We start from the raw sequence: 24,717 nt of genomic DNA on the forward strand, positions 1-24,717 counted from the left end.
CCGGCATCTCACCGTCGGACAGCTACGGGCCCTCTGCAGCCCCCTCGGCCCCGCCTTTGGTCCCCGGGCTGTCTGGATCGATGGGGGGCTCATCTCAGACGGCCGAAGCCCTGCTGGCACGGCCGGTGTTATCAGGCTGCATCCGGGGCTGCATGGAGAGAAGAAGTCTTCCTGACGTATGGGCTCTATTATCCTCCCTTCCTATTTACAGCAACGCTCCTGCGGGCTCCCGCCGCCGACGGATTGATGCGCATGCGGACGAGCAGGGAGCTGCTGGTAGACAATGCAAGGCAATCCCTTCCCACGAGTCGTTCCCCCCTGGCCTATTTCATTGACGCTCTATCGGTTTAGCCACCAGTTAAAGTAATAGTGAGGATTTGTCTTCAGGAGGTATGTCTCAGAGGACGGGGGTAAAAGGGGCTCTCCAGGAAGTAGAAGGTCGTAGTGGGTCGTAGTGGAGGAGTTTGCTGAGGGGATGATACAGATCTTGGCCGGGGGGAGGGGTCGGGGTGGGGGGAGGCCCAGGTGAGGGGTATGTAGACAACCCCCTCCTCGCGGCGTTCTACCAACAGTGCAGCGTTGAAGCCGCCACCGCCATTACCAGCGCCATTAACTTAATAGTCGTAATAGAGGTGCCCCGGCGCCGATATTAATACTGGCTATTAACGAGCCATGACATCATCACTCACTGCCCACAGCTACAGAGGGAAAGGGGGTGGAGGGGAGGGATGCATCTCCATTAATCACTCGGCAGCGAGCCCCTGCGTTTGGGGGAACGAGGGCAGGATGCGATATCATCGCTCATGCCTGCCGGCAAGTTGTGATGACATCATCAGCAGCAGCCACGGAAGAGAAATGACCCGATGCGGGGTTATATTCGTCCGAGAGGCACGCTGGAGAATAGCGACTGCGAACGGCCCGCACTCCAACCCTAAAGACATCTCCCGGTGAACGGCGGTGGTGTTCACCAGCTGACATGTGCTGGCTTGTGCATTTGTAAATTGGAGGGTTTTAGAGGATTTCATTTTTGAAACTGCTACGGCGCTAAAGACGAGAAAGTGTAGCGAGGCTCTGGAGAAGAGCCCGTTTGAACCCTTCCAACCAGAGATTGTACAGCAGCCGCCCCCAGCCTCCCCCAGGCCACTGTGACATTTGGGACAATGCGTCCCTTTCTGCAGAGCAGATACCCATCTGGAGTCTGCATGGAGAACTCTGGACGCTGACCTTGACAATGGAAGACTCTGAGGCGGGCTACATGCATGCTGCATGCACTCGTTCACACACACACACACACACACACACACACACACACACACACACACACACACACACACACACACACACACACACACACACACACACACACAAACACGTGCACGCACACTCATGCACAACAGTGGCAACATGCCCTAATGACGCTGGCGCCCGGCATTAATGTCAACAGACAGTAGAGACTGGAGGAGGCGGGGGGGAGTGGGGGAGGGGATGGGAGGGCGAGTGGGGTGATGTGTGTGTGTGGGAGGGGGATGGGGGGAGAGAAGCTGCAGATTGAAACAGATGATGACGCCGGACAAAGAGAGAGAAGGAGGGTGAGACGGAGCCCGCACGAGAGAGAGAGTCTTGGAAACAGAGAGAGCGAGAGAGATCGAGATCGAGATGAGGTTAAGAGATCGAGAGGCAGGGTATAAAAGGATTGACGATGGACGGAGGAGGAGGCTGATGGATGGGGACGTGGAAGAAGGACAGAGAGGCAGAAAGCAGCTTCTAAAAGCAAAGGGTGGGGTGCAAGGAATGACTTGTCAGCCTGGAGGGGGGGGCTCACCATTCGTCTCTCCTGTATTAAAGGTTGGGTCAAGACAGACAAACCCCCCCCCCCATCCACCACCTCCAACCTTTAAGAACACTGCGCTCCACACTCCCTCACACACACACACACACCCATAGACCAAGGAAAACAAACATCCCGCTAATACTGGCTGCAGGGCGAGGTTCTGCTCTGAACAATAATGAATAAATAATAATACAATAATTAAACTGCCCAACGCTACATGCAAACACAGACAAAACACACACACTCACAAACAGGTGTATTTTCCCTCCCTGCACTGTGGTGTATTGTAATGCTTTAGTGAATGCTGTATTGACCTTGTTAAGAAATGCAAAATGGACCAATTAGTAGCAGAGTACACAGGAAATGACACGTTCCAGCCGAAAGAGCCCAGGAAACTAAGGCAGTGTCAGGCTCACAGTTAATCATGTCTGCCCACTGGTGTTTGTGTGTGTTTCCATTGGCTGATAACATGAATATGTTTGCATAAATTAATTAAGCCCACACATAATCACTTGACAAGTATAGTCCATTGAAAGGCCATTACGTTAACAATTACGCCTAATTTTAATAAACTCTTAATTAACACTTCATTATCATCTTCGCAAATCCGGAAGTAAGTTTTGTAAACCAAAATGGACACAATGCAGTTGGAGCCTCCTGCTAAAATAGCAAACAGTCTAAAGCAGGGTTTTACTGGCCCTTTAATGAGTAGATTATTAACCAACCCAAATTTAAGGACTAAAATCGCTAAAACAAGTATGTTTCATCTAAATTCAACCCGATAACGGGAGATCCAGTCTCTTACCTTAGTGTTTTCATGGCTTTGTTTTGTTTTTGCCAAGCAAAACTGCGACCAGTGTTCTGGTCTCTTTAACAACAAATACCCAACACTATCCATCTAGTTCTATGCTCTTTGTTTACACAAGATGTTCCAACAGCCTCTCATTTCAATAAATTTAATTTAAAAAAGCTTTATTGGCATGAGAAACAAACATTTACATTGCCAAAGCGGGTGAACAATAAAGAAGTAAAACAATAAATAGTAGAACTAAAGTAAATAGTAGAGGTAAAGTTTATTATTAAAACAAAATATATACACATATTAGATATTACGCTAATATACTCAATACATAAAAAGTAATATGTGGGATCTTTTAAAATTCCGGTATCTCGTCTTAACAGATAAATTAAAGCTAAACTCGACACAGTATTTACAATATGGAGGTGTATATACGTGTGCAATAGTGCAATCATTGGTTCAATCTCTCTCTCTCTTCCAGGTGCTGGTGTGGCACACTCGCACGGAGAAGCCGCACATGGGGAACGAACCAAAGTTCAGGAAGGACACGGTGGTGATCGAGGTTTGAGCGCCCAAGCTCAGATCCCCATCTCCACAGGGAGGGGGCGGCGGGGGGCGTCACGGCAGACCCTCCTCTCGGTATCGGGGATGAGACGAGCAGCACGGGACGGACACGCCTGGATACCGGGCCCGAGCCCTGAAGCCTCAAACCGTACACTGCATATGAAATGGGATTTCTTTGGGTAATCCGCTGGAAAAAAGCACGGGACATTCGCCCCCTCAGCTGTCAAGGGCCCAGGTCTCTCTCTCTCTCTCTTTCTCTCCCTGGGAGTTAGGGGTGAGACCGGGAGGGCTCTGTCTCTATCTGGGAGGGTGAGACCGGGAGGGGTCTCTCTCCCCCTTTCTCTCAGGGAGTTATGGGTGAGTCCGGGAGGGCTCTCTCTCCCCTTTCTCTCTGGGAGCGATGGCTGAGACCGGGAGGGCTCTCTCTCTCTCTGTGGGAGTGATGGGTGAGACCGGGAGGGGTCTCTCTCCCCCTTTCTCTCAGGGAGTTAAGGGGGGGGTCCGGGAGGGCTCTCTCTCCCCTTTCTCTCTGGGAGCGATGGCTGAGACCGGGAGGGCTCTCTCTCTCTCTGTGGGAGTGATGGATAAGACCGGGGGGGGAGAGACACTGCATGCGACCCTGCTAAAGAGGATCACCCTCTCGTGCTGTGAGCAGGACTTCAGAGAGGACGCTGCCCTGTGCTATGGCTGTTTGCGGCTCCTTTATATCAAAGAAGATCTGGTGTTTTCTGTGAATTTGTTTGGTTTGTCGTGTGTGCGTTATTTTGGTTAACTTATGAGGAACTGATGGATGCAAACACACCAACAGTGCCGTTTGATCCACTAGTTTATCCTCCCTTTTTTCCTTTGTTTGGTCCAATCTCACGGGTAGGCATTGTTTAGGAAAAATGGTAATAAACATACCTTTCTTATTCTAGATTAGTTTTGGGGTTCATTGGTTTAAAGTGGATCTTAAGCAGTTCCCCACCTACCGTCGTCATCTGAGCCAAACCATAATGGGGCTGTGAACACTTCCTACTGGCCTGCAGATCTAACAAGAAGATAGACATGGAAATTACTTTGTAAGAAGAAAAAACGATCTTGGACTTGGAGGATGGACATTTTGCAAAGCCCCGATGTATGAAGTCCGTCTGGCTCTGCGTATTAAAGTGGCTCTCACTGTGTGGCTGGTGGACCGGGCTGCTGTCAATAATGCAAAGCCTGCGGTCCTAACAACAAAGACACCTGGCCTGAGAAGGAGACTTCTTAGTCCTTCTCACGGGCGGGAGGATTACAGCAAGGTGGTGATGTAAGCTTTGAAAGGAATAATATCATCAGCACCTTGCAGAGCCCACAGCTTTCACAGCCAGCCCGCCAAGTGAGGCGATCAGCCTACGTATTCTCAAAGAAACGTGTCTGCATTGTCCCGTGTTGATATATGTGTGCGTGTGTGTGTTTGTTTGTTTGTTTCTGTGTGGGAGGGATGGTGTTTCATGAAACACAAGGAAACAAAGAGGTCCAGGAGAACAACCGTTTATTCCAAATAAACATATTGTAAAACTCAGAAAACAAAAAAATAAGAGACAGGAAAGACTGATGAAATGGAACCCTTACAGTTAAAACTGGTCACAATATATTACAGCAGAGATGGAGGGCGGATCGCCGTTTTAATGCACAAAACCTCTTTTTACAGTACTAGGCACCAGAAAATTGTAAACATCCGAAATAAACCTGGAAGACGTTGGAATTAAATTTGTCTAGTTTCTGCGTGTCCCCCATGCTGGCTGTGTGTGGCTCTGTGTCTGTGGCCCTGTGTGTGCGTGTGTGTGCGCGTGTGTGCGTGGCTCTGTGTGTGTGGCTCTGTGTGGTTGCGTGAGTGTGTATCTGTGTGCTCATGTTTGTTTTGCTCTGGCTTCATTACGATATCTTTCAGCCACTGTTGCTCCAGTCTCTCGTGTGTGTGTGTGTGTGTGGACCTTCCTCGCAGGATGCGAACGGATTGGACAGTGACGATGTCATCAGTAGACCCGGGGCCTTCGCCGGGGACCCATCCAGTGATTTTCATGCAGGTCCCCAAAACAGGAAAAAACAAGATTACAAATGAAGAGCCTTCAACGGGCGCCGGCATCACTGTCCAAACCACACGCTCTCCAGATGGGCTCTCAGTGATGCATGGCTCCAGACACCACAGCTGGGCCCCTATGGGTCGTCCAGGTTTATTTTCTTGTTATTTTTGTTGTTCTCTTGCATTGTACAGAATAAAATCAGCACGGATACACATCGCAAAAAAACAACACAAACCGACCGGGCAGAGTAAAAAAAAAAAAAAGAAGAAAAACAGCAAAGCGAGTCCAGCCTAATGTATATACCCTGGATCAGACTCTCCACCGACACTACAGCGCGGACATGAACGCTCCCATACTCAAATAAATAAAAGGCATGGAGGAAAAACGTTAAAACACAAGAAGGATAACAATCCCAAATGATGAAAAAATAAAACAAAGACGCTAGGATGCAGGTAAAGCCGAACATGATCATTTCCAACATCTAACCAACGAGGAGCCGGGGCGGACGTGGACACAAACTAGACTGACGACTGGCGTACTGGCGGGCCCCCTAGAGGGGTGTGATGGAGGGCTGTAGGATGCTCGCGCTGTGCCACTGCCTCGGGTCGCACGCCGAATTGAGGTCCGCCCCGCACCTGGGGAGGGCTTTAAATAGGTCGAGACCCACATTCATCTCATCTAGCTCCCAGTCGTTTAGAAAGACATTTCTCCCTCAGTAATACCGCTACAGGCGGTCCACGATTACTAGGGAGGGGTGGGGGGGGGGCGCGAGAGTCCACGGTGTAGCTGCCCTGAGTTGGTTAAGGACTAGACAATCTTGTCTCCTACGTCTGAATGTTGTTTTGTGCCTTCTTTTGTTTAGTTGTTTTTAATGCCTATCGGCAGGCCGAGTCGACCTGAATCAAAGCCATTCAGGACGAACACCCTCGTTAATTAAACTTGTGTGGGGGGGGGGGGGGGGGGAGAAAAGGGCAACACATGAACAAGTCAAGCGTGTAAGGCGGAGGAATCTCTCTTTTACGGGTCTCCACAGACGTTCACACTGGGTTCACGTTGATACAGTACTTTAGAGACGATTATTGGCTACTAATTATTGATCAGCCGCACGGATTGGGGGGGAGCGGAGGGGGCGGGACTAGGGAGAGAATGAGTCGGGGACAGCAATGGGAGTCGACTGACAACAGAGGGGCAACCATAAGTCTAGGCATTTAAAAACTATCACGCTACTATTCACTATTTCTTCAGAGAAAGACTATATTCATGATAGGCTATAATGGATTAGTAATAGACATTGTGAGTGTGGTGTGATCTCATAGGCAGAGGGGGTCAATCAGAGAAGCCCTAACAGAGGACACCACTAACCACGAGGTCTGGCTGCTCCAGCATCTTCTAGCTTCCAGTTTGTGGCTCTTTTTCTTTTATATTGGGTAGGATGTTGTGGGCGCGGGGGGGGGGGGGGGGGGGGGGGGGGGTGGGGCGGGGGTCTTTTGTCGTCCACAACTTTGAAAAAGAAACACGGCCAGGAAAGGTCAAAGTTCGTATTGAGTACAGCAGGAGAGGAGAGCTGCTGTTTGGTCTCTAACAGGGAGAGCCCGTGACTGCTGGAGGGAGGGCTCGGAATGGAGGATGAGGAGGAGGAGAAGAAGAAGAAGGGGTGAGACCGCTAGACAGCGCCTCTTGTGCGTTCTTTTCATTATGCTTATTGTGTATATGAATGCGTGTGTGTGTGTATAAATATCTCTCTGCGTGTTTGTATGAATATCTGTGTGTGTGTGTGTCTGTGTATCAATATGCGTGTGTCTTTGTACGTGTACCAATATCTGTGTGTGTGCGTATGAATACGTTTGCGTCTGTGTATGTCTATGATTATGTTTCTGTGCATGTGTCTGTGTGCGTGTGGAGAGAGAGAGAGACAAGGGCAGTATGAGATGGGTGGGCTGCTTCACCCCCCCAGCCCGCCAACACTCCCGGGGCCACGCTTCACTTCCACAGCTGGGTGCTGAGGGTCTGGCCAGAGGGCGGGGGGGCCGACCAGCCCGTCATGGGGGCCGGCTGGCCGAAGGCCCCTGGGGCCCCCATCGCCGCGCCCCCAGCTCCGGCCCCTCCGCCTGCCGCCATGGCCGACATCTGCTGAGTCATCTGAAGTAGGGGAGCCCACCGATGGTAGAATGAGAGAGAGAGAGAGAACGAGAGAAAGAGAAAGAGAAAGAGAAAGAGAAAGAGAGAGAGAGAGAGAGAGAGAGAGAGAGAGAGAGAGAGAGAGAGAGAGAGAGAGAGAGCGAGAGAACGAGAGAGAGAACGAGAGAGAGAACGAGAGAACGAGAGAGAACGAGATCGAGAGAACGAGAGAGAGGGAAAAAGAGAAAGATAGAGAGAGAGAAATAACAAATGTGGTCAATAAAACGGGTTGGATAGCTAGTATTCATAAACAGGATTTATCATCAACGTTAAAACACGCGTGGCGTTACCCCGGAGTATATATGGTGATTTCAGGTGTGGCATCGGCAGTACGGCTCGGGTCTGTCACATGTTCACGCCAAGGGAATAAATTTCACTTCACTTTACGAGGTGCAGAAGTATCCCACACATCACTCAGATCCAAGTGAGGTTGTGAAAACCTCAATGAACTTCTGCTGTCTCTTATCTCCTCTATCCTTTGGAATCCATCACCATCCCACATGCTGCCCAACTCCAGATGTCCTCATAACCCACCACGCCCACACCTGCTCATGACAAATGTGAGCGTGTGTGTGCGTGTGTAAGTGTGTGCGTGCTCAGAGTGAGCCTGTGGCTAAATAGGTTTACCGTAGCACATTTGCATGCATTAGCTAGAGACAATGACGCAAGCTTACAATTTTGCCTGCATCAACCATATTAGTGGAACATATCAGGGCAATTTGCATGCACAGATCCACACGCACGCACAGTCGCACACACACACACGCACGCACACAGTGTGTGTCTGGGGTGATTTATGATCTTTCATTAACCACCCGTAGTTCTAAAGAAAATGGAGACAGCTTTGAGTGTCGCGAACCCACAAAAAAAGACACTTGCAGGAGACAATGTGTGCGTCTGCATGTGGTAGTGTGTGTGTTTGTTGGACTAGGTCCAGGACATGCAGAGAAAGGGTTGTGTTTAAGCCGTTGCAATAACCCTGCTTTGTGTGTGTGTGTTTGTTTGAGAGAGTGTGAGTATGAGTGTGTTTGTTTTTGTGGGAGAGTGAGGGTATGAGTGTGTGTGTGCGTGTGTGTGTGCGTATGATTCTGTGCGTAAGTGTGTGTGTGTGTGTGTGTGTGCGCGCTTGTGTGTGTGCCGTGCATGTGTGTGCCGTGAATGTGTGTGTGTGTGTGTGTGTGTGTGTGCGTGCGTGTGTGTATGAGTATGAGTGCGTGTGGTCTACACTGTACTCTCTTCGATTACATGCACATAAAAGGGGCACTATCACAATGCAGAGCTCCTTTCACCGACGTGCAGCAGCCGAACCGCACCTATCGCACTCTGTTCAGAGTGAAAGGTAGAATCTCCATCGACCCATTTCCTCATTGAACATTCAAAGAAGCTTTAATGGTTTTACAATCCGACGGAACGGCAGAGCGAGGCAAAACTCAATTACATGACGGCGTCTTTCGCTACCAGCAACGTGAATGTTTCCCCGCCATTGTCACTTCCCCACTGTGTATTTCTGGATGCGTGTCATGTGACCACGGCTCCATAAAAACGATTTTGTTTTTTACTTGTTTATTTACGATGTGCTGGCAAGCCCAGGTCATGTAAGCAGCTTTTTAAGCGGGATTTTGAGAGGGATGAAATATTCATAAGCCATAATCTATGGCTTAAAATCATTATTTGCCAATTTTCCAAAATGTGGAGGATAACCTACTTTGTGGATAGTCCTCCAATAGGAAATAATTATAAATATATTATAAATATTATAAAACAGAACTACTCATGTTATGTCGCACTGGAAGTCTTATTTTTGCTGGCCAGAGGAAATCATAATCGTATGAGGTCGATCCTGGAAGCTTTGAGGGACGAATGAAAAATAACCTAAAAAAGGATTTAATATCTTTCATACATCAAAAAAAAAATATATAGCCTTTGATTGCATAATTTATCTAAGAAGAGCGCTTAAAATAGATTGGCTACTTTAAAGAACATCAATCCGCAGATGAGGAAATCCCGGGGAAACAGAAAGAATTGACTACTAATGAACTCAAGTGAACTCCCTACCCCTGTGTTTTAAATCTAACTCCGCTGATACAGCTGTATTCATTCGCTCTGCTGAATGCATATTTTATCTTCGTGTCTGTGTGCAGTATAGATGTGTGTGTGTGTGCGTATAGATGTGTGTGTGTGTGTGTGTGTGTGTGTGTGTGTGTGTGTGTGTGTGTGTGTGTGTGTGTGTGTGTGTGTGTGTGTGTGAGAATGTGTGTGTGCGTGCGTGCGTGCGTGTGTGTTACCTGGTTCATGTTCCACTGTGCTTGCTGCTGGGGCATGGCGTACATGCCCTGACCCTGCGGCACTCCTGGGGGCAGCATGCCCTGACCCATGGCCATGTAGCCCCCGTTGGGCACCGCCATGCCGGGCATCATGCCCGCGCCCCCGCCCATCCCCCCGTTGTAGCCCTGGGCGGCGTACTGCATCTGGGGCTGGCCCATGAACATGCCTGCACAGGGAGAATGTAACGGGAAATGGGAAATGGACTATATTAGTATATAGCGCTTTTTAACCAATGGCCACTCAAAGTGCTTCACATTATCTCCGAACAGTCACACATTCATTCACACATTCACACGACGTCGGCGGAGTAAACCATGGAAGCTTGTCGGTAGCAGTTGGGATTAGGTGCCTCGCTCAGGGACACCTCGACCCTCTAATAGGAGCCAGGGATGGAACTAGCAACCTTCCAGTTACCAGTAAACCCCAGCTCTACCTCCAAGCTAGGTCCAAGGATCTCACAATAACAGTATCACACACAGGCAACAAATCAGCTGGATCAATACACACGTTTATTGACTTACACACACACACACAGGTGCACATGCTGATCCAACCGAATAGAAAATGAGTCGGTTTGGTACAACCGAAGATTTAGGACCTAGCAGATCCATAGTGCTCGGTTCCATATCAATCTGTGGATGTTGTTGTTGGTGTGTGGATTTTATTGTTGTTGTTGATGGTTTGTGTGCGTGTGCGTGTGCGTGTGTGTGTGTGTGTGTGATATTGGTAGGCAATAATGGGAGGCAAAACAAACAGCACTATTGTATTCCCATTCACACAGGAGACTTGATATCATAGGTATAATTCAAAACTTGGCAGTGGAACACACACACACAATCACACACACACACGCACACACACACACACACACAATAGGCCTTAAGAGAAGTGGTTACGTCAACAAGACAACGGGCCCCCTATGAGAAAGGGATTATGGGGGATAGAGAGGCTGACTCTCTCAGTGCTGTTGAATTGCATTGACCTTTCGTTTGCCTTCAGTCTCCTCCATTTGATGATGCATCCATTCCTTGAAGCGTGCCATTGTTGTTTGTAAGGGTGTGTGTGTGTGTGTGTGTGTGTGTGTGTGTGTGTGTGTGTGTGTGTGTGTGTGTGTGTGTGTGTGTGTGTGTGTGTGTGTGTGCTGTAGTGGGTCAGTGTATGTGCACTTACCAAAGGCAACAGTATGTATGCGTTGATGCGTACATGTGAATGAGGGTGTGTGAAAGGAAGAGAAACAGTACTCACCTTTGTTTCCTGTTGACCACGCATTTGTATGTGCACTAGGGCTGTCAACGAATATTCGAAGTTCGAATATTCGTTCGAAATGTATCCAAAAACGCGAATTCGAACGTGAAAATTAATATTTGAATGTGAAAAAACACTCCCACGGTACAAGCGCCTCTATCTGATTTGTGAATGAGCCTCTGTCTGTTCGCGATGTCCCTCATAATATTCAAATGTGAAAAAACACTCCCGCGGTACAAGTGTAACAGACTAGTATTGTGAAGAGCGAATGTATTTTATCCCCTCGGGGTTTCCGTACTTGGATATAGGTATTCCAGCTCGGCTATGCCATTCAATAAGCATCCAAAGTAGAGCTCAGGGAGCTAGTAGTCTGGCTGGTGAAAGCTGCTATAACGCAATGTTCTCGGCAAAGTCCGAGACAGCTTTTTTTTCATGAATCCGAACGGTGCGTAGTGCTGGCCCTTTCGCTGGCATGGTGGAAGACGTAGGCGACATGCATTTTTTTCTTTATCGATTTTAATAGGCCTTCTCGATAAATGGTAAGCAAAGCAAGGAACGTTACCACTAGCATACTTTGTAACATTCAGAAGCGGGCGTCTTCTTCAGATTACTATAGTTTGCGCGCTTGCAGGTGTGGTGGTGAAATGCAAGCGATACAAAGTTGTGGCTTTTCATGATTAGGCCTCCACGTTACTGGGCTGTTTATAGGATATATATATATCCCACTAATTTGAACCATGGTTTTGTCGCATTATTGACATATTGACGGCAACTGCGTAAAATAGGCAACCAGATATTCGAATAGTTCGAATTCGTGATTTTTTTCCAAACGAACATTCGAATGTCATTTTTGAGCAATTTTGACAGCCCTAATGTGCACTCTAAGAGCCACCGCATGTGTGTGCTTTAATATATGCAGCAATGTGTGTTTCCAGAATGTACAACATTAGATAATTAATGAGCTGTTTTGCATTCCAGTGGATGGATTGTGAAGAAATGCTTAATATTATTGGAAGGAAAATAAAATCTCATCTCATCATCTCATTTTCGTCCGCTTATCCGGGGTCGGGTCGTGGGGGGAGCAGCTCAAGCAGGGGGCCCTAGACTTCCCTTTCCCTTCCCTTTAGACATTCATTATATATTATAATGAATTCTTCCCAGTGGCATTTCTGTTTGATTCTGCTGCATTCTTGGCCCTGAACCCTCATACATTTCTGACCCTGGTTTGTGTGTATGCCTGTGTGTGCGTGTGAGGATGCATAAATAAAAAAGATATATATACATATATACACGTGTGTGTGTGTGTGGGTGTGGGTGTGTTCCTGTGTGTGTTCGTGCAACTCATGACATAAAACATGTTTGTGTGTGAGAATATGTGTGCGAGAGTGTATGAGTCACTGAAGGAGTGAGTCTTAGCGTGTGTGCGTGTGCGTGTACCTTGCCCCGCAGCAGGCTGATGCTGGCTCTGTGTCGCTCCGGCCATTGAGCTGGTGGCGTACAGAGACAAGATGGAGTCCTTAGACAAAGTCTTCTTTTCTTCGGCTTTGGCGGTGGTGGTGGTGTTGGTGGTGGATGAAGAATTGGCAGCATCTGCCTGAACAGAGCCAGCCTTTTGCAGCGTAAGTGAGGGAGAGGGAGAGAGAGAGACATTGAGACAGAGAGACAGGGGCCACAAGATGTACACATTAGAGCAATTTACATACCGGTATTTGCGTCTTTGTTAAAACTGTACTGCACGGTTGTGTTATGGTCTTGTCAAGGTTATGATTGACAGCTACATTGCTCTAGGTTAACGTAACCTTGTAAGAGTGAGTCCTCGCATAGGCAAAAACACAACGGCTTTGATGCTAGGAGGTCTTGTCGATTTAATGAGAGTCTTCGAGATAATAACATAATACAACGTTAGTTGCTGACTCCCTTCGACAGCAGATAAAACCCTCCACTCTGCCGACACAGCAGCACTCTCTGCCCATAGGGTCCATCAGCACCCCCAACGATTACATTACCTCATACTGTATATATTATTCAGGAAAAAATTGAATTCCTGAAATACTTCTTCAAACGCCATCGGGTTGTGCTATTCTTATTCCGCAGCGTTCCTCCATCTTTTTGTGGAGTGCTCGCGCTTCACATCGCCACAAAGTGCATTGTTTTAACGCTTCTTTAAGAAGGGAAACTATTTCATGACACAGCCTCATCCATGACGCTGCGGAGCGATGACGGGCGGGTCCCACTAACGACCCGTCTGCTGGGGACTGTCTGCCACGGTTCAGACACTCCTGCGTGATCACGGCGAGATTAGAGGCACATCGGGACACATGAGGAGGGGGGGGACCGGCGGAGAGGAGAGAGGAAGAGCGATGTGCAGTGAGGAGAGGAAGACAGGGGAAATGTAGAGAGAGGAGAGAGAGGGAGGCGAGAGGCAGTGGGAGAGGAGGAGAGCTAAACAGTTACTGGCATATTAAGTGAGACATATGACATTAATTAGGGCAGTGCAAAGAATATTAGAGAGGAGCACAAATACACATACACACACTTTTAAAAAGCCTTTTAGGTAGACTCTACCGTTATATCTAATGGATGGAACTGACAAGAAACCTGACTAACACCTGCTTAAAAGCTATGCGTGTGTGTACGTGTGTGAATGTGTGTACGTGTGCGTAACCCAGAGAGAAGAGGTAATTTAGTGCTGTAGTGAGGGATGAAAATAAGGGAATAAAAGGAGATTGTAAGGATTAGGACGAGATAGGAAGACAGAAAGAGAGAGGAGTAGAGAGAAAAGGTGATGAGGAGAGTAATAGAATAAAGGGAGACGAGAGGAAAGGCGTAAAGGATGAATGAGAAACGAGGGAAGATGAGAGAAGTTGAGGGTGAATTAATGCGGAGTGACAATATCTGAGAGGACGCTGGCTTGTTGAATCAAAAAACGTCCCACCCTAAAAACATGCACACGCATAGGGCATTGTGAGTGTCTTTCTGTCAAAGCTGCTTGGCAGGCAGTGCGTGCTCACCCTCTTGTCTCTGCAGAGAGAGAGAGAGAGAGAGAGAGAGAGAGACAGAGACAGAGAGAGAGACAGAGACAGAGACAGAGAGAGAGACAGAGAGACAGAGACAGAGAGAGAGACAGAGACAGAGACAGAGACAGAGACAGAGAGACGATGAAGGACAGAGGAGGGGACATCCTCCAACACTGCTGTAATGATAAGAGACACACACGCATACATACAGTGAGTCGCTGAGGAGGAGGTGTGGTCAGTGAGAGACGCTGTGGACAACAGGGTTCCCAGCAAACAGAAGCCAATTAAGGTAAGTAAGGCACTTTGGTGTGGGACTGCTGAGTTGTGGCAATTGGAGGGGGTTCTATTAATAGGTGCACTATAAAATAGCATAAAGAAGGCTATTTTGTGGTGTTACCCTGTGTGTGCGTCATGCATGGGACATTTCAGGAGTGACAGCAGTGTGGGCGACAGTGGGTCAAAAAATAGGAGAGGGTAAAAATGGAGCATGAACTCACTCACTCACTCTCTGTGTCTGTGTGTGTCTGTGTGTGTGTCTGTGTGTGTGTCTGTGTGTGTGTGTTCCACCGGTGCACCCGCTTCAGAGCCGTCACACACACACAAACAAAAGCCCCCCCCCCCCCCCCCCCCCCCCCCCCACATGGCGCATAGCCGGCGATGCGTTAGCAGGGAACCTAGCAGCACATTGTGTTTGAGAAAGGCCCACCGGATAAAACCTGCTCCCTCCTTCTGGAAGCCAGACAAAAAGCCTTCCTCCATCGTTATGCACGCACGCACACACCCACAAACATCCATGCATACGCACGCACACACACACCCACAAACACCCATGCATACACACACACACATCCATAAACACACACACATACACACACCCCCACACAATCAGACACGCACACACACACACACAGACACACACACACACACACACTTGCGCACACTATGTGCATGAACAAAGCGGCAGGGAAGGGACGATAGGGCATGCACAGACGGACAGCCAGAGACACAGAAAGACACACAGACACACACGTACACACCGAGGGCTAGTGGGCAGCGATGCTGATGGCTGAGGACCGGGTCTGTGGACCAGGTTCTGGCTCACTGGCTCACTGGCCCTCCACCCAACCATCAGTATTCATAGTCCTCTGCTACACATGCTGGCAGAAAGACAAGAATGCGCGCACACCCACTCACATTCATACATTACATACCGGTACATACATAGACGTGGTTAGGGAAAGGAAAAGTGTGCACACACTCTCACACACATATTATTATTAATTCATGCCACCCATTAAAAATATAAAAGACTGCAATGAGAGGCGATATCAATGCTGTCAGCGGCGTTCTCCGTGGAAGGACCCCTGGCAGCCAACACTTCACAACTGTCAACAGACTAGAGTCAAACCAAAGGCACGCCTGAATAAACCAGTGAACACTGGGCGTTTAACTAGCAGCTCTGTCTGACCACACACACACACACACACACACACACACACACACACACACACACACACACACACACACACACACACACACACACACACACACACACACACACACACACACACACACACACACACACACCAATCCATGGGTATTGATCAGATTAGAAATGTTAACATATGTAACATAATTCGTCAGGGCCAGACCTATCATTGCATACCATACGATTCTATCTTGTAATTCATGCGGCGCAATGACAAAAAAAAAGTTTTGCGGTTTAAATGCCTCAGGTTTAAATAATCAATTGGCTTATCAGGGTTTCCCAGAGCTGCTATACGCGCAACGCCTATGCTAAATGGCCGCCTATACCACCATTAACTCTCACCTCATGACGACAGTGTGCTAGTTCGTTCATGTCAGCATCGGTTTTCCATCTGACAGAAAATATATGCCACCATGAGCTAAATATACTGTAATTGTGCTAACACGATATACAGTAAATCAATGATACATTATGCAATCAAACAGTGGCTGGCGTCTGTGGAGATGGAGAGCTCCGTTCTGTCTGATTGTGCACGGTATTCATATCCGATCATGACAAAACATCCATAAAGAGACTGGGAAAGGGTTTGACTTATCACACATTTTAAATGCATGTGAATGATGCTTTTCGTCATATGGAACAAATGCAGCGCCATTCAATTTAGCAGAAAATCGGAGCGCCGAGAGATTCTTTTCACCAGCGTAAGCTGTATGGTATGACAGCTGCTGTTGACACGGTTTGCATTGGACTTTTTTTTGCTGCGTCTCTAATGGTTTCTAAATGCTGCCAAACTTTTTTTCTCTGATCCTTCTCTAGACTAAATGGTATAGAATGTGCTCTACTTCGAATATCAAAGTGATTGGATAGTGCCACTGCCATTACACTAAGGGGTTGTCAGACAAACAATAAGGGCACTTACTGAGAGCAAAACGCAGCGATTACACTCAGAAGACAAGCAAACCCCTTTAGAAGAAAAACATTGCATTACTAATAAGGTTTTTCCTTCTAGAAGTCAAGCGATGCTTTGGTATCAACCATCCAGCACCCCCCCATCCTAGCAATGGATTGTCCTGTTACACACGCATTATTTCCCGATACGGTGATCAGACTATTTAACAAGTCCACAAAATGTCTTTCTATAGATTAGAACATTCAAACATTTGAGATCCAACGTGCATCGCAACACACTCTCCACTGATACTCCATCTGTTGCACACGATCTAGTGTGTGTGTGTGTGTGTGTGTGTGTGTGTGTGTGTGTGTGTGTGTGTGTGTGTGTGTGTGTGTGTGTGTGTGTGTGTGTGTGTGTGTGTGTGTGTGTGTGTGTGTGTGTGTGTGTGTGTGTGTGTGTGTTCGTCATTCGTGTTGCTACTTCATGCAAACAGTAGAGCTTGGAAAAGAGAAGATAGATCGAGGGAAAAAATAAATGAACAGGCAAATAAAAATAAATGTCTTTCCTCTACCGAGTGCTGACCAACAGCACCTCAGTGACTCACTGTCTCTCTCTTTCTCCGTCTCCCTCTCTCCCTCCCTCTCTCTCATATATTCCTCTACCTCATCCATTTCCCTGCATCCATCTGGCATTTTGGTATGCCATCCTTCTCTCGCCGCTCTGGCCGGGCGATAATCCCAGTGTTGACACCATCTATTTCTCATTTCAGTAAAGCTTGAGAGAAGAGACACAGCTTTGGGGTATTACCACATAAAGATAAATAAAGAAATAAATAAAGAAAAAGAAAACACTTAATTTTTAACTGCACAGTTGGATTCTGCAAAACTGGATTGCATTTGATGCAGGTATGATGATAAATAGATCCTCCCACACATATTCCCCATCGTGCTAATCAATACTCTCACAAGGACCGGCCCTACCGGCTACATCCGACCGCCGGTAGCGATGCCAAAACACCCCATAACAAAACACCGTTACATCACGCCCTGCAGCAAGCCCATCAGAGATTGCAGCAATCAGAAGTGTCTGGCAGAAAGAAAATATGTGTTTAAGGGCCAGAAAGAGTTTCGCTTGATTATAGGGTGGAAAGGCCAGGTGAGGAAAATGGGGCAGAGTGAGACGGAGAGGCGAGAAGTAGAGGGAGCGGAGAGAGAGATTTGTATAATGGACTACAGCAAGCCTGAGAGTAGAAAGTCAAGGGGATAACACTAATCCTAACTCCCTACAAGGCCATAATCACATTTTTTGTATAATTGACATATTTGGAGATAGGGAAATCCCCCCCACCACCCCCTACCCAAGAATCCTATTTAATGGGCAGTGGAGCTCAGTGCAGCCAGCAGTAACGCCCCTCGTTAACCACACACTGTGCTAATCGCCATCGCATAGAGCAACACGGCCTCTCCAGAATCTATAATTGCGCCTCGCGTTTGTGTATATTAATTGAATGCTTACGGCGCTCGCGGTATCCATTGCTGCACCGATGACGGCAACACTTCCAGGTTTATCGCTAAAAATACATCCGACCATGTGATAACCAAACATGGTGGCCCCGCTTCCTGTATTTGAACAAGACAACCACCAGACAAGTGTCTCTCTCTAAAAAGGATTTCACTGGTGTATTGTAGTGGCGCGTCTGGGCAATCACGTGAATTGGTCCAGAAATGGGACCCTGGTCTCTGGGGGGAACTGGAGTGGCGGGGGACGGCTCTCACCTGTTTGTTTGGCAGCTCAGTGCTACAAGGTGGCGAGCAAGGGGTGCAGTTATGTTCAGAGGAGACTGGGTACTTGCCCACAAGGGAGTGGAAGGACACATGAGGATGGAGGGCCAAGGGTTTTGAAGGTGAGGCAAGGTTACTGGACTGGTTATGGAGGCAGACCACAGGGATGGGGACGTGCAGAGAGGCAGTGTTTCCCACACATTTACGAGACTATGGCGCACCGCCATAGTCTAATTTCGGCCGCCATAGTCTCTGCGTGCACATGATTATTATTATTATTATTTTTTTTTTTGCTCAGACGAAGTTCGTGCGCTGCATCCCATTAGGCATACCAGGCAATTGACTGGGGCCCCGGGCCACTACTAGGGGGCCCCGGGCCACTACTAGGGGGCACCCTAGAGCCAGAACCCCCCCCCCCCCCCCCCCCCCCGTCAACAATCGCGCCAACCCCCCCCCCCCGTCAACAATCGCTCCAACAACCCCCCCCCCCCCCCGTCAATACCCCCCCCCCCCCCCTAAGTCTCCAAAATTTCTGTGGGAAACACTGAGAGAGGGCATAGTGTGAATGAGAACCCTGGCACCGAAACATCACTTTGAACACCGAGGGGGCGGGGGTGAGTAGATGGTGTTTGGCACGGCGGTAAAGCAGCTTGTTGTCTGCGGTCATCAGCGATCAGGGGTGATCCGACTCCCATCAGTTGGCATCACACAGGTTTGGCTCCCTGTCTTTAGCACACACACTCAGACACGCAGACGCAAACGCATGCCCATGGTAATAAAAGCAAGTCGTGTTTCCCCCAGGAAAAGCCTACACACCAACATCCCCTCTCTGATCTGCCTGTGACATGTATTCTCATTACTCAATTTGTCTGACGCCTCTCTCTCTGTCACTCGCTTTCACACGCAGCTCCCTCAGTTATTACTTTATTTTCTCTCCTCCACGGTCTCTCCAGCCCATCCCCCCCGCCGCCCCCACTCCAACACTCTTCACTCATTATCTCAATCTTGCACTCGTTGTCCCGTTAGTTTCCCCCGTCCTCACTCCACCTTCCTTCAATGTGCGTTATTAGCGCAGCTCCTCCCCCGCAACATTTAATAAGCAACAGGAGTTGAATGCAGAAAGGCATTCCCATCCCAGACCCTGGAGGCTTTATTCAGATCAACTCTTTGTGAGTAGCCTCCGGTATTTCATTTCCATTTTCTTAACTCGCCGTGGTCGTTTCTATTGCTCTTCCACGTCTCGGAAAGGACATTGGCGAAATTAGTTTCACTGTGCACAGGTGACAGGAGACGGCCAGCACTGCCTTCTCATTAGCATGCCTCTGCCTATGTGTGTGTGTGTAGGTGTGTTGGTACTTGTGTGTGTGTGTGTGTGTGTACGTGTATGTGTACGTTTGCCTCCCTGAGTCTCCACAGACTCCCAGCGTTGCAGCCTGCCTGTGGTGATAAGCAGATGATGAAAGCCGTTGGTGGCTCAGTTCTGTTGGCCAGGGTGACAATTTTGTGTGTGTGTGCGTGCTGGGGTGTGTGAGTGTAAGTGTGTGTGTTGAAGGTGAGTGTGTCCTGTATGATTGTGTCTGTGTTGAAATGTGTGTGTGTGTAGAAGTTAGCTTAGTGTTTCTTTTGCCTGATGTTATTTTTTTGCCTCATCCAAAAACTTGGGGTGGGCGATGACACTGCTACCTGATTGGAGTGTGCGGTGCCAGAAGAGGGCAGGGGGTTGGACACCATTGGTCCAAAGATGTCCAGGTCATCGCTGATTGGTACACTGCCACCAGTAGCACTCACACCACCACCAGTTCCCGATCCAGCGGAATTCTCAGGTGCATCTGAGATGGGAGAGACAGACACAGAGACAGAGAGAGAGAGACAGAGACATAGAGAGAGAGGGAGAGAGGGAGAGAGGGAGAGAGGGAGAGACAAAGACGGAGCGAGAGAGAGAGAGGGACACAGACAGAGAGGGAGAGGGAGAGACAGAGACAGAGAAAGAGGGAGACAAGAGAATGGCAAATTGAAGTCTTATTAAAAGAGAAAAGATTAAGATAAAATATAATACATGTGGAAAGAAATGAATCATGGAAGTGAGCACTTGATTGGTAGGCTTAAAAGGACTTGCACAGCCATAGTCATTGCAGTGTTTTCTCTATAAACATGTATACCAATAGTTGTGACCCCTACAGCCTGCGCGCAGATGGCACTGGGGACGGGGGGGACATGACCCCTTCAGATTCATAGTGACCCCCCCCCTGTCCCTACATAAGGCGACAAACCTCGCCGGTAAAACTGAGGATTAATGTACCGTTAGTTAGACTACATAAGGCGACAAACACCGCCAGTAAAACAGAGGATTAATGTTCCGTTAGTTAGACTAATTTACATGAAGCGCGCATTGAGTGCCCGGCGTTTGTGTGCTACGACTAATGGTGCGTTCCAGTTATTCTCGAATGTCGGAATTTCCAAACTCCAAGTCAGAATTTTAATAAGAAGTCGGATCTCCACCTTGGAGAGTCGGATTAATCTCACCAGCCAGACATAGAATTCATGCTATCTGCTACTCACGTAAACAGTAGTTACATGTTTTGTTGTACGTTTGTGAGGCTGGGAAGCACTGGGAGCACTCAACTTTGGGGCTACGTTGTTCCGAGCTCCAAGTTCCGACTTTCAGTGTAAATTGAACACACCACAAAGGCACGACGACCCTCACTCCCCAGGGTCCTAAAGAGGAACTGGTAGCTGGGCCTGTATCTGTTGCGGTCATCATTGTCTACTATGACAGAGCGGATGCTTCAATGAAGCAACCAAATGAAGAAGCAAAAAACAATCAGAGCTTTTTAAAAAAAAAAAAAACAATGTAAGTAGGCTTTCCTATGCCTGTTGCCTGTTGACTTTCCGAGATGTGGCAGCGAATCGTTTTGTAATGTAAAGTAGCTAGTGACATTAATAAACAGCATTTGATCTTAACTGAAGTAGGCTAAATGTAAAATAAAAGTATTTTTAGGCCGTAGGTGAATAGCTTTAATGTTTTTTCATTTTTATGTATACTCTTATTTTAACTAGAAAATTCCTAAAGAAATTTTGAGTGCCTGGCTCTGGCCCAAATATTAATTCCTTGTCATTCTCTTTAGCTAGCTACCTAGCGCTAGCATATTAATACCTTTTCATTCTCTTTAGCTAGCATAATAAGTTCAATAAGTTTGGTTAAAGGACTTCAGAGGCCCACAGTACAATTAGCAGTATGTTCAGGGTAATGAAAGGGGGAGGGATGTTTTTGGGTCCTTCAGTGAGTCTAGTTAGACAGTAAACATGTTTGGCTTTTTTTTTTCATTCATGTAAATATGTTGTTACACTTCTGAGTATACAAACATGTTTAAAATAACATTGTTTGCATAAGGCATCATATATGGCTAGTGTTGATCAAGTAGGCCTTTGTTTAACAATGTTCACTGTTGTTTATCCATGATTTCAAATAAGAATTCTCCAATGTTTTTTTAGTGCAAACCATTGGCCCATAGGCTTTTACGAAAGTAACTACTTGAGCGCTAGTCAAAGCCCAAATTACACAAAAATAACTTATTGAGTTGAAATCATTTGCTGACAGCTTGGTCCCCCCCAGTTCAAAAATGCCATCTGTGCCCCCGCCCTATGGAAATACACATATGTAGCAAAATTCAAATGGCATTGCAATTTGCAATTTGCAATTCAATAAGTAATTACGTTATGCAATTGACAATGCATTATGTAATTTCATAATGTAATTTGTAAATACGTTATTCAAAGTGTATTTTAATATGCAAAGTGACATTGCAATCCTCAATTAAATTTGCAAAAGTTATAACAATAAAAATAGAATAACATTTTGTCAAATTTGAGTTCCTTTATTCAAATTGAAAGGCTATAGCGTCCCTGTGATTGCAATCCATTTCGCCACGCTCCGTGTGTTGTGATATTAAAATTACATTTCAATCCGCAAAACGAACGCTTTGCAAAAGATTTGGCAAAACGTTTTCCAAAATGTAATCCAAAACGTTTTCCAAAAAGTCAACATTCAAAGTGGCAAACATATCAGCCAATCAGCGTCTGGGCGTCACTTTCTATTGCCTCCAAGGGTATCTCCACGGTGGGTCTCCCGACCCTATCTTTTGCACCCAGTGCCTGTAGCACTTGGGAAATCTTTGTGTTTACCACACTGGCGTCAAAACGTACCAGTGAGGATAAGTCGTCTATCCTATCTCCCAGAACACGCACTCTATCTACTGCATCTGTGTCTTCAACACGATTGTTCTCCACATCATCGGCCAAACTTCGGAGCGTATCAATAATCTCCATTGGTGAGCATGGACCTGACACATATGAACTAGAAGTGAACGTGAACAAGGAAATTACGAGCAAGTGACGTAGTTCCCCCCCAGACGCTGATTGGCTGATACGTTTGACACTTTGCATATTGACTTTTTGGAAAACGTTTTGGATTACGTTTTGGAAAACGTTTTGCAAAACGTTTTGCCAAATCTTTTATAAAGCGTTTGTTTTGCGGATTGAAATGTCATTTGAATATCGCAACACACGGAGCGTGGCGAAGTGGATTGCAATCACGGGGACGCTATAGCTTTTCAATTTGAATAAAGGAACTCAAAGAATTTGACAAAATGTTATTCTATTATTATAACTTTTGCAAATTTAATTAAGGATTGCATTGTCACTTTGCATATTAAAAAATACACTTTGAATAACGTATTTACAAATTACATTATAAAATTGCATAATGAATTGTCAATTGCATAATATAATTGCAAATTGCATTGCCATTTTAATTTTGCTACATATATGCTTCCATACCGCCCTACAGCTCATTGATATCACCTACAGGCATTCTTTGCATAAAACACATTTGACATATCAGTGCAAAGTTCACAATGTCCTTTTGCTTTCATTGTTTCCTCTGAGCGTACAAAACGATTCAGCTCAAACCTCTGCATTGTGGAGTTCCTAATGACGGCAGTCGTTGGTAACCGAGGCAAACGTAACGGGGATGCCATGAACCCTTCCTTTAATGAACGCCCGGCTCACTGAGGTCTCACCGCGAGGCTGGCATTGATATTATTCCGTTTGCACTGTGAAGGCTACAGAGCCGGCCATTGAGGTGTTCATGTACCTAGACCCATTCATTTTTAATCAGATCATTCCAAACATGCCAGGGCAATTCACCGCTTCGGTCACCTAATTAAAACATTGTAGAATTCTTCAGAATATAATGAATGCCATTACAGCCCTGATTGTACACCTCAATCATTTATTTCTGGCCGCAGAAATAAACATTGTAGAATATTTTCTATCAATGCTTGCCTAGTACTAGCTCACTGAAAAACAAGCTTTGACCATAATAAAATGATAACTAGATGAATCTCAATCACGTCCACTTTTTCCAGAGCTAATTCCTCAGCGCTACGGAGAGCCCAGCATACATCTTCAAATCAGCAAATTAAATGTTTTTTGGACCTATGTTGCAATGCTCCAAGACCAAATGAATGTTGACTTACATGTCCCAGCAGCATTTGTGCACATTAAAGCACAACCGCTCAACCTAAACCTAGTAACGCTGCGTGAATGTTAAGCATTGTCGGATACAGGGAAAAGCATACATTTTACAGCGATGACCATTAAGTCGGGTCTTTGGTGCGATCAATCTATCATCAATCGTGTTTTGCTTTGTTTCAACATCTGACATGTTTCACATAAATGCTGCTATTGAATCTATGTATCTCCGACAAGACACCCTAAATCTGCCTGTTTATGGATCAATATCAGATGACAATAATAAACCTGAATGTATGCGTGAAGCGATGATCCATTTGAACGGTATAGTTTATTGTTTGGTGGTACACGTGGGGGATGCATGTGCTGCAGTGTTATGCTACTATTGTTCTCAGTCTCACTTGTAAGACGCTTAGGATAGTAATGTCTGTTAAATTAATATGCGTAAAATGTATAGTATATGTGAATTGCAAAGGAGTCTTACAGAGTAAGAGTATATAACAGAGTATGAGTGTGTGTTAGAAAACATACTTACAGAGCGTGACCCTTATAGCTGATAATATACCTTCCTGTACCGACACAACTGGAAATTTGAGACATATAATCCTCCTAATTGATTCACAGGAAGCCTTTCCTACTCTGAATCAATGCAACATATTGCATATGAGATATCACATATGAATGTAAGATGAGTCGATATCTTCCCCTACCCAACCCCCTACCCAACCCCTCACACCACACCATTGTACAGGTCAATCAGACATTCATAAATTAACGTTTTGATCGGTATGTACATTTTTCATGTCTGCAGTTCTAGGTCTCAGCCCAAGTCCCATTAAGGTACAAAAATCCTCTTGACTTTAAGTTAAGTTTGCTTTTAACTGAAAAGCTAACCTTGAACGGAGCTGAGTGTTGCGAGTCTCAACAGAAGTGATGAATGGGAGCTGATTTTATAAGGTCTGAGGTTAATTGGATGCAATTTTGATCAGATCAACTGGTTAAAAAAAGTAATGTTTTTG

At 46.6% G+C, this 24,717-nt stretch overlaps 1 protein-coding gene across 4 annotated transcripts in view; it reads right to left on the reverse strand.

Moving 5' to 3' along the window:
* Nucleotides 1-6,734: 6,734 nt before the first annotated feature.
* Nucleotides 6,735-24,717, reverse strand: part of LOC130404789 (stromal membrane-associated protein 1-like) — a 75,754-nt gene continuing 57,771 nt past the window's right edge. For all 4 annotated transcript variants that reach the window (XM_056609689.1, XM_056609690.1, XM_056609688.1 and 1 more), the window contains 4 exons: nt 19,850-19,995; nt 12,425-12,596; nt 9,703-9,908; nt 6,735-7,378 (listed from right to left, as the gene is read on the reverse strand). In XM_056609689.1, the coding sequence (XP_056465664.1) occupies nt 7,220-7,378; nt 9,703-9,908; nt 12,425-12,596; nt 19,850-19,995 (683 nt within the window). In that variant the 3' untranslated portion in view covers nt 6,735-7,219. The remainder of the gene's footprint in view (nt 7,379-9,702; nt 9,909-12,424; nt 12,597-19,849; nt 19,996-24,717) is intronic.

The sequence above is a fragment of the Gadus chalcogrammus genome, chromosome 15 (assembly GCF_026213295.1).
Source record: "Gadus chalcogrammus isolate NIFS_2021 chromosome 15, NIFS_Gcha_1.0, whole genome shotgun sequence".
Lineage (NCBI taxonomy): Eukaryota > Metazoa > Chordata > Actinopteri > Gadiformes > Gadidae > Gadus > Gadus chalcogrammus.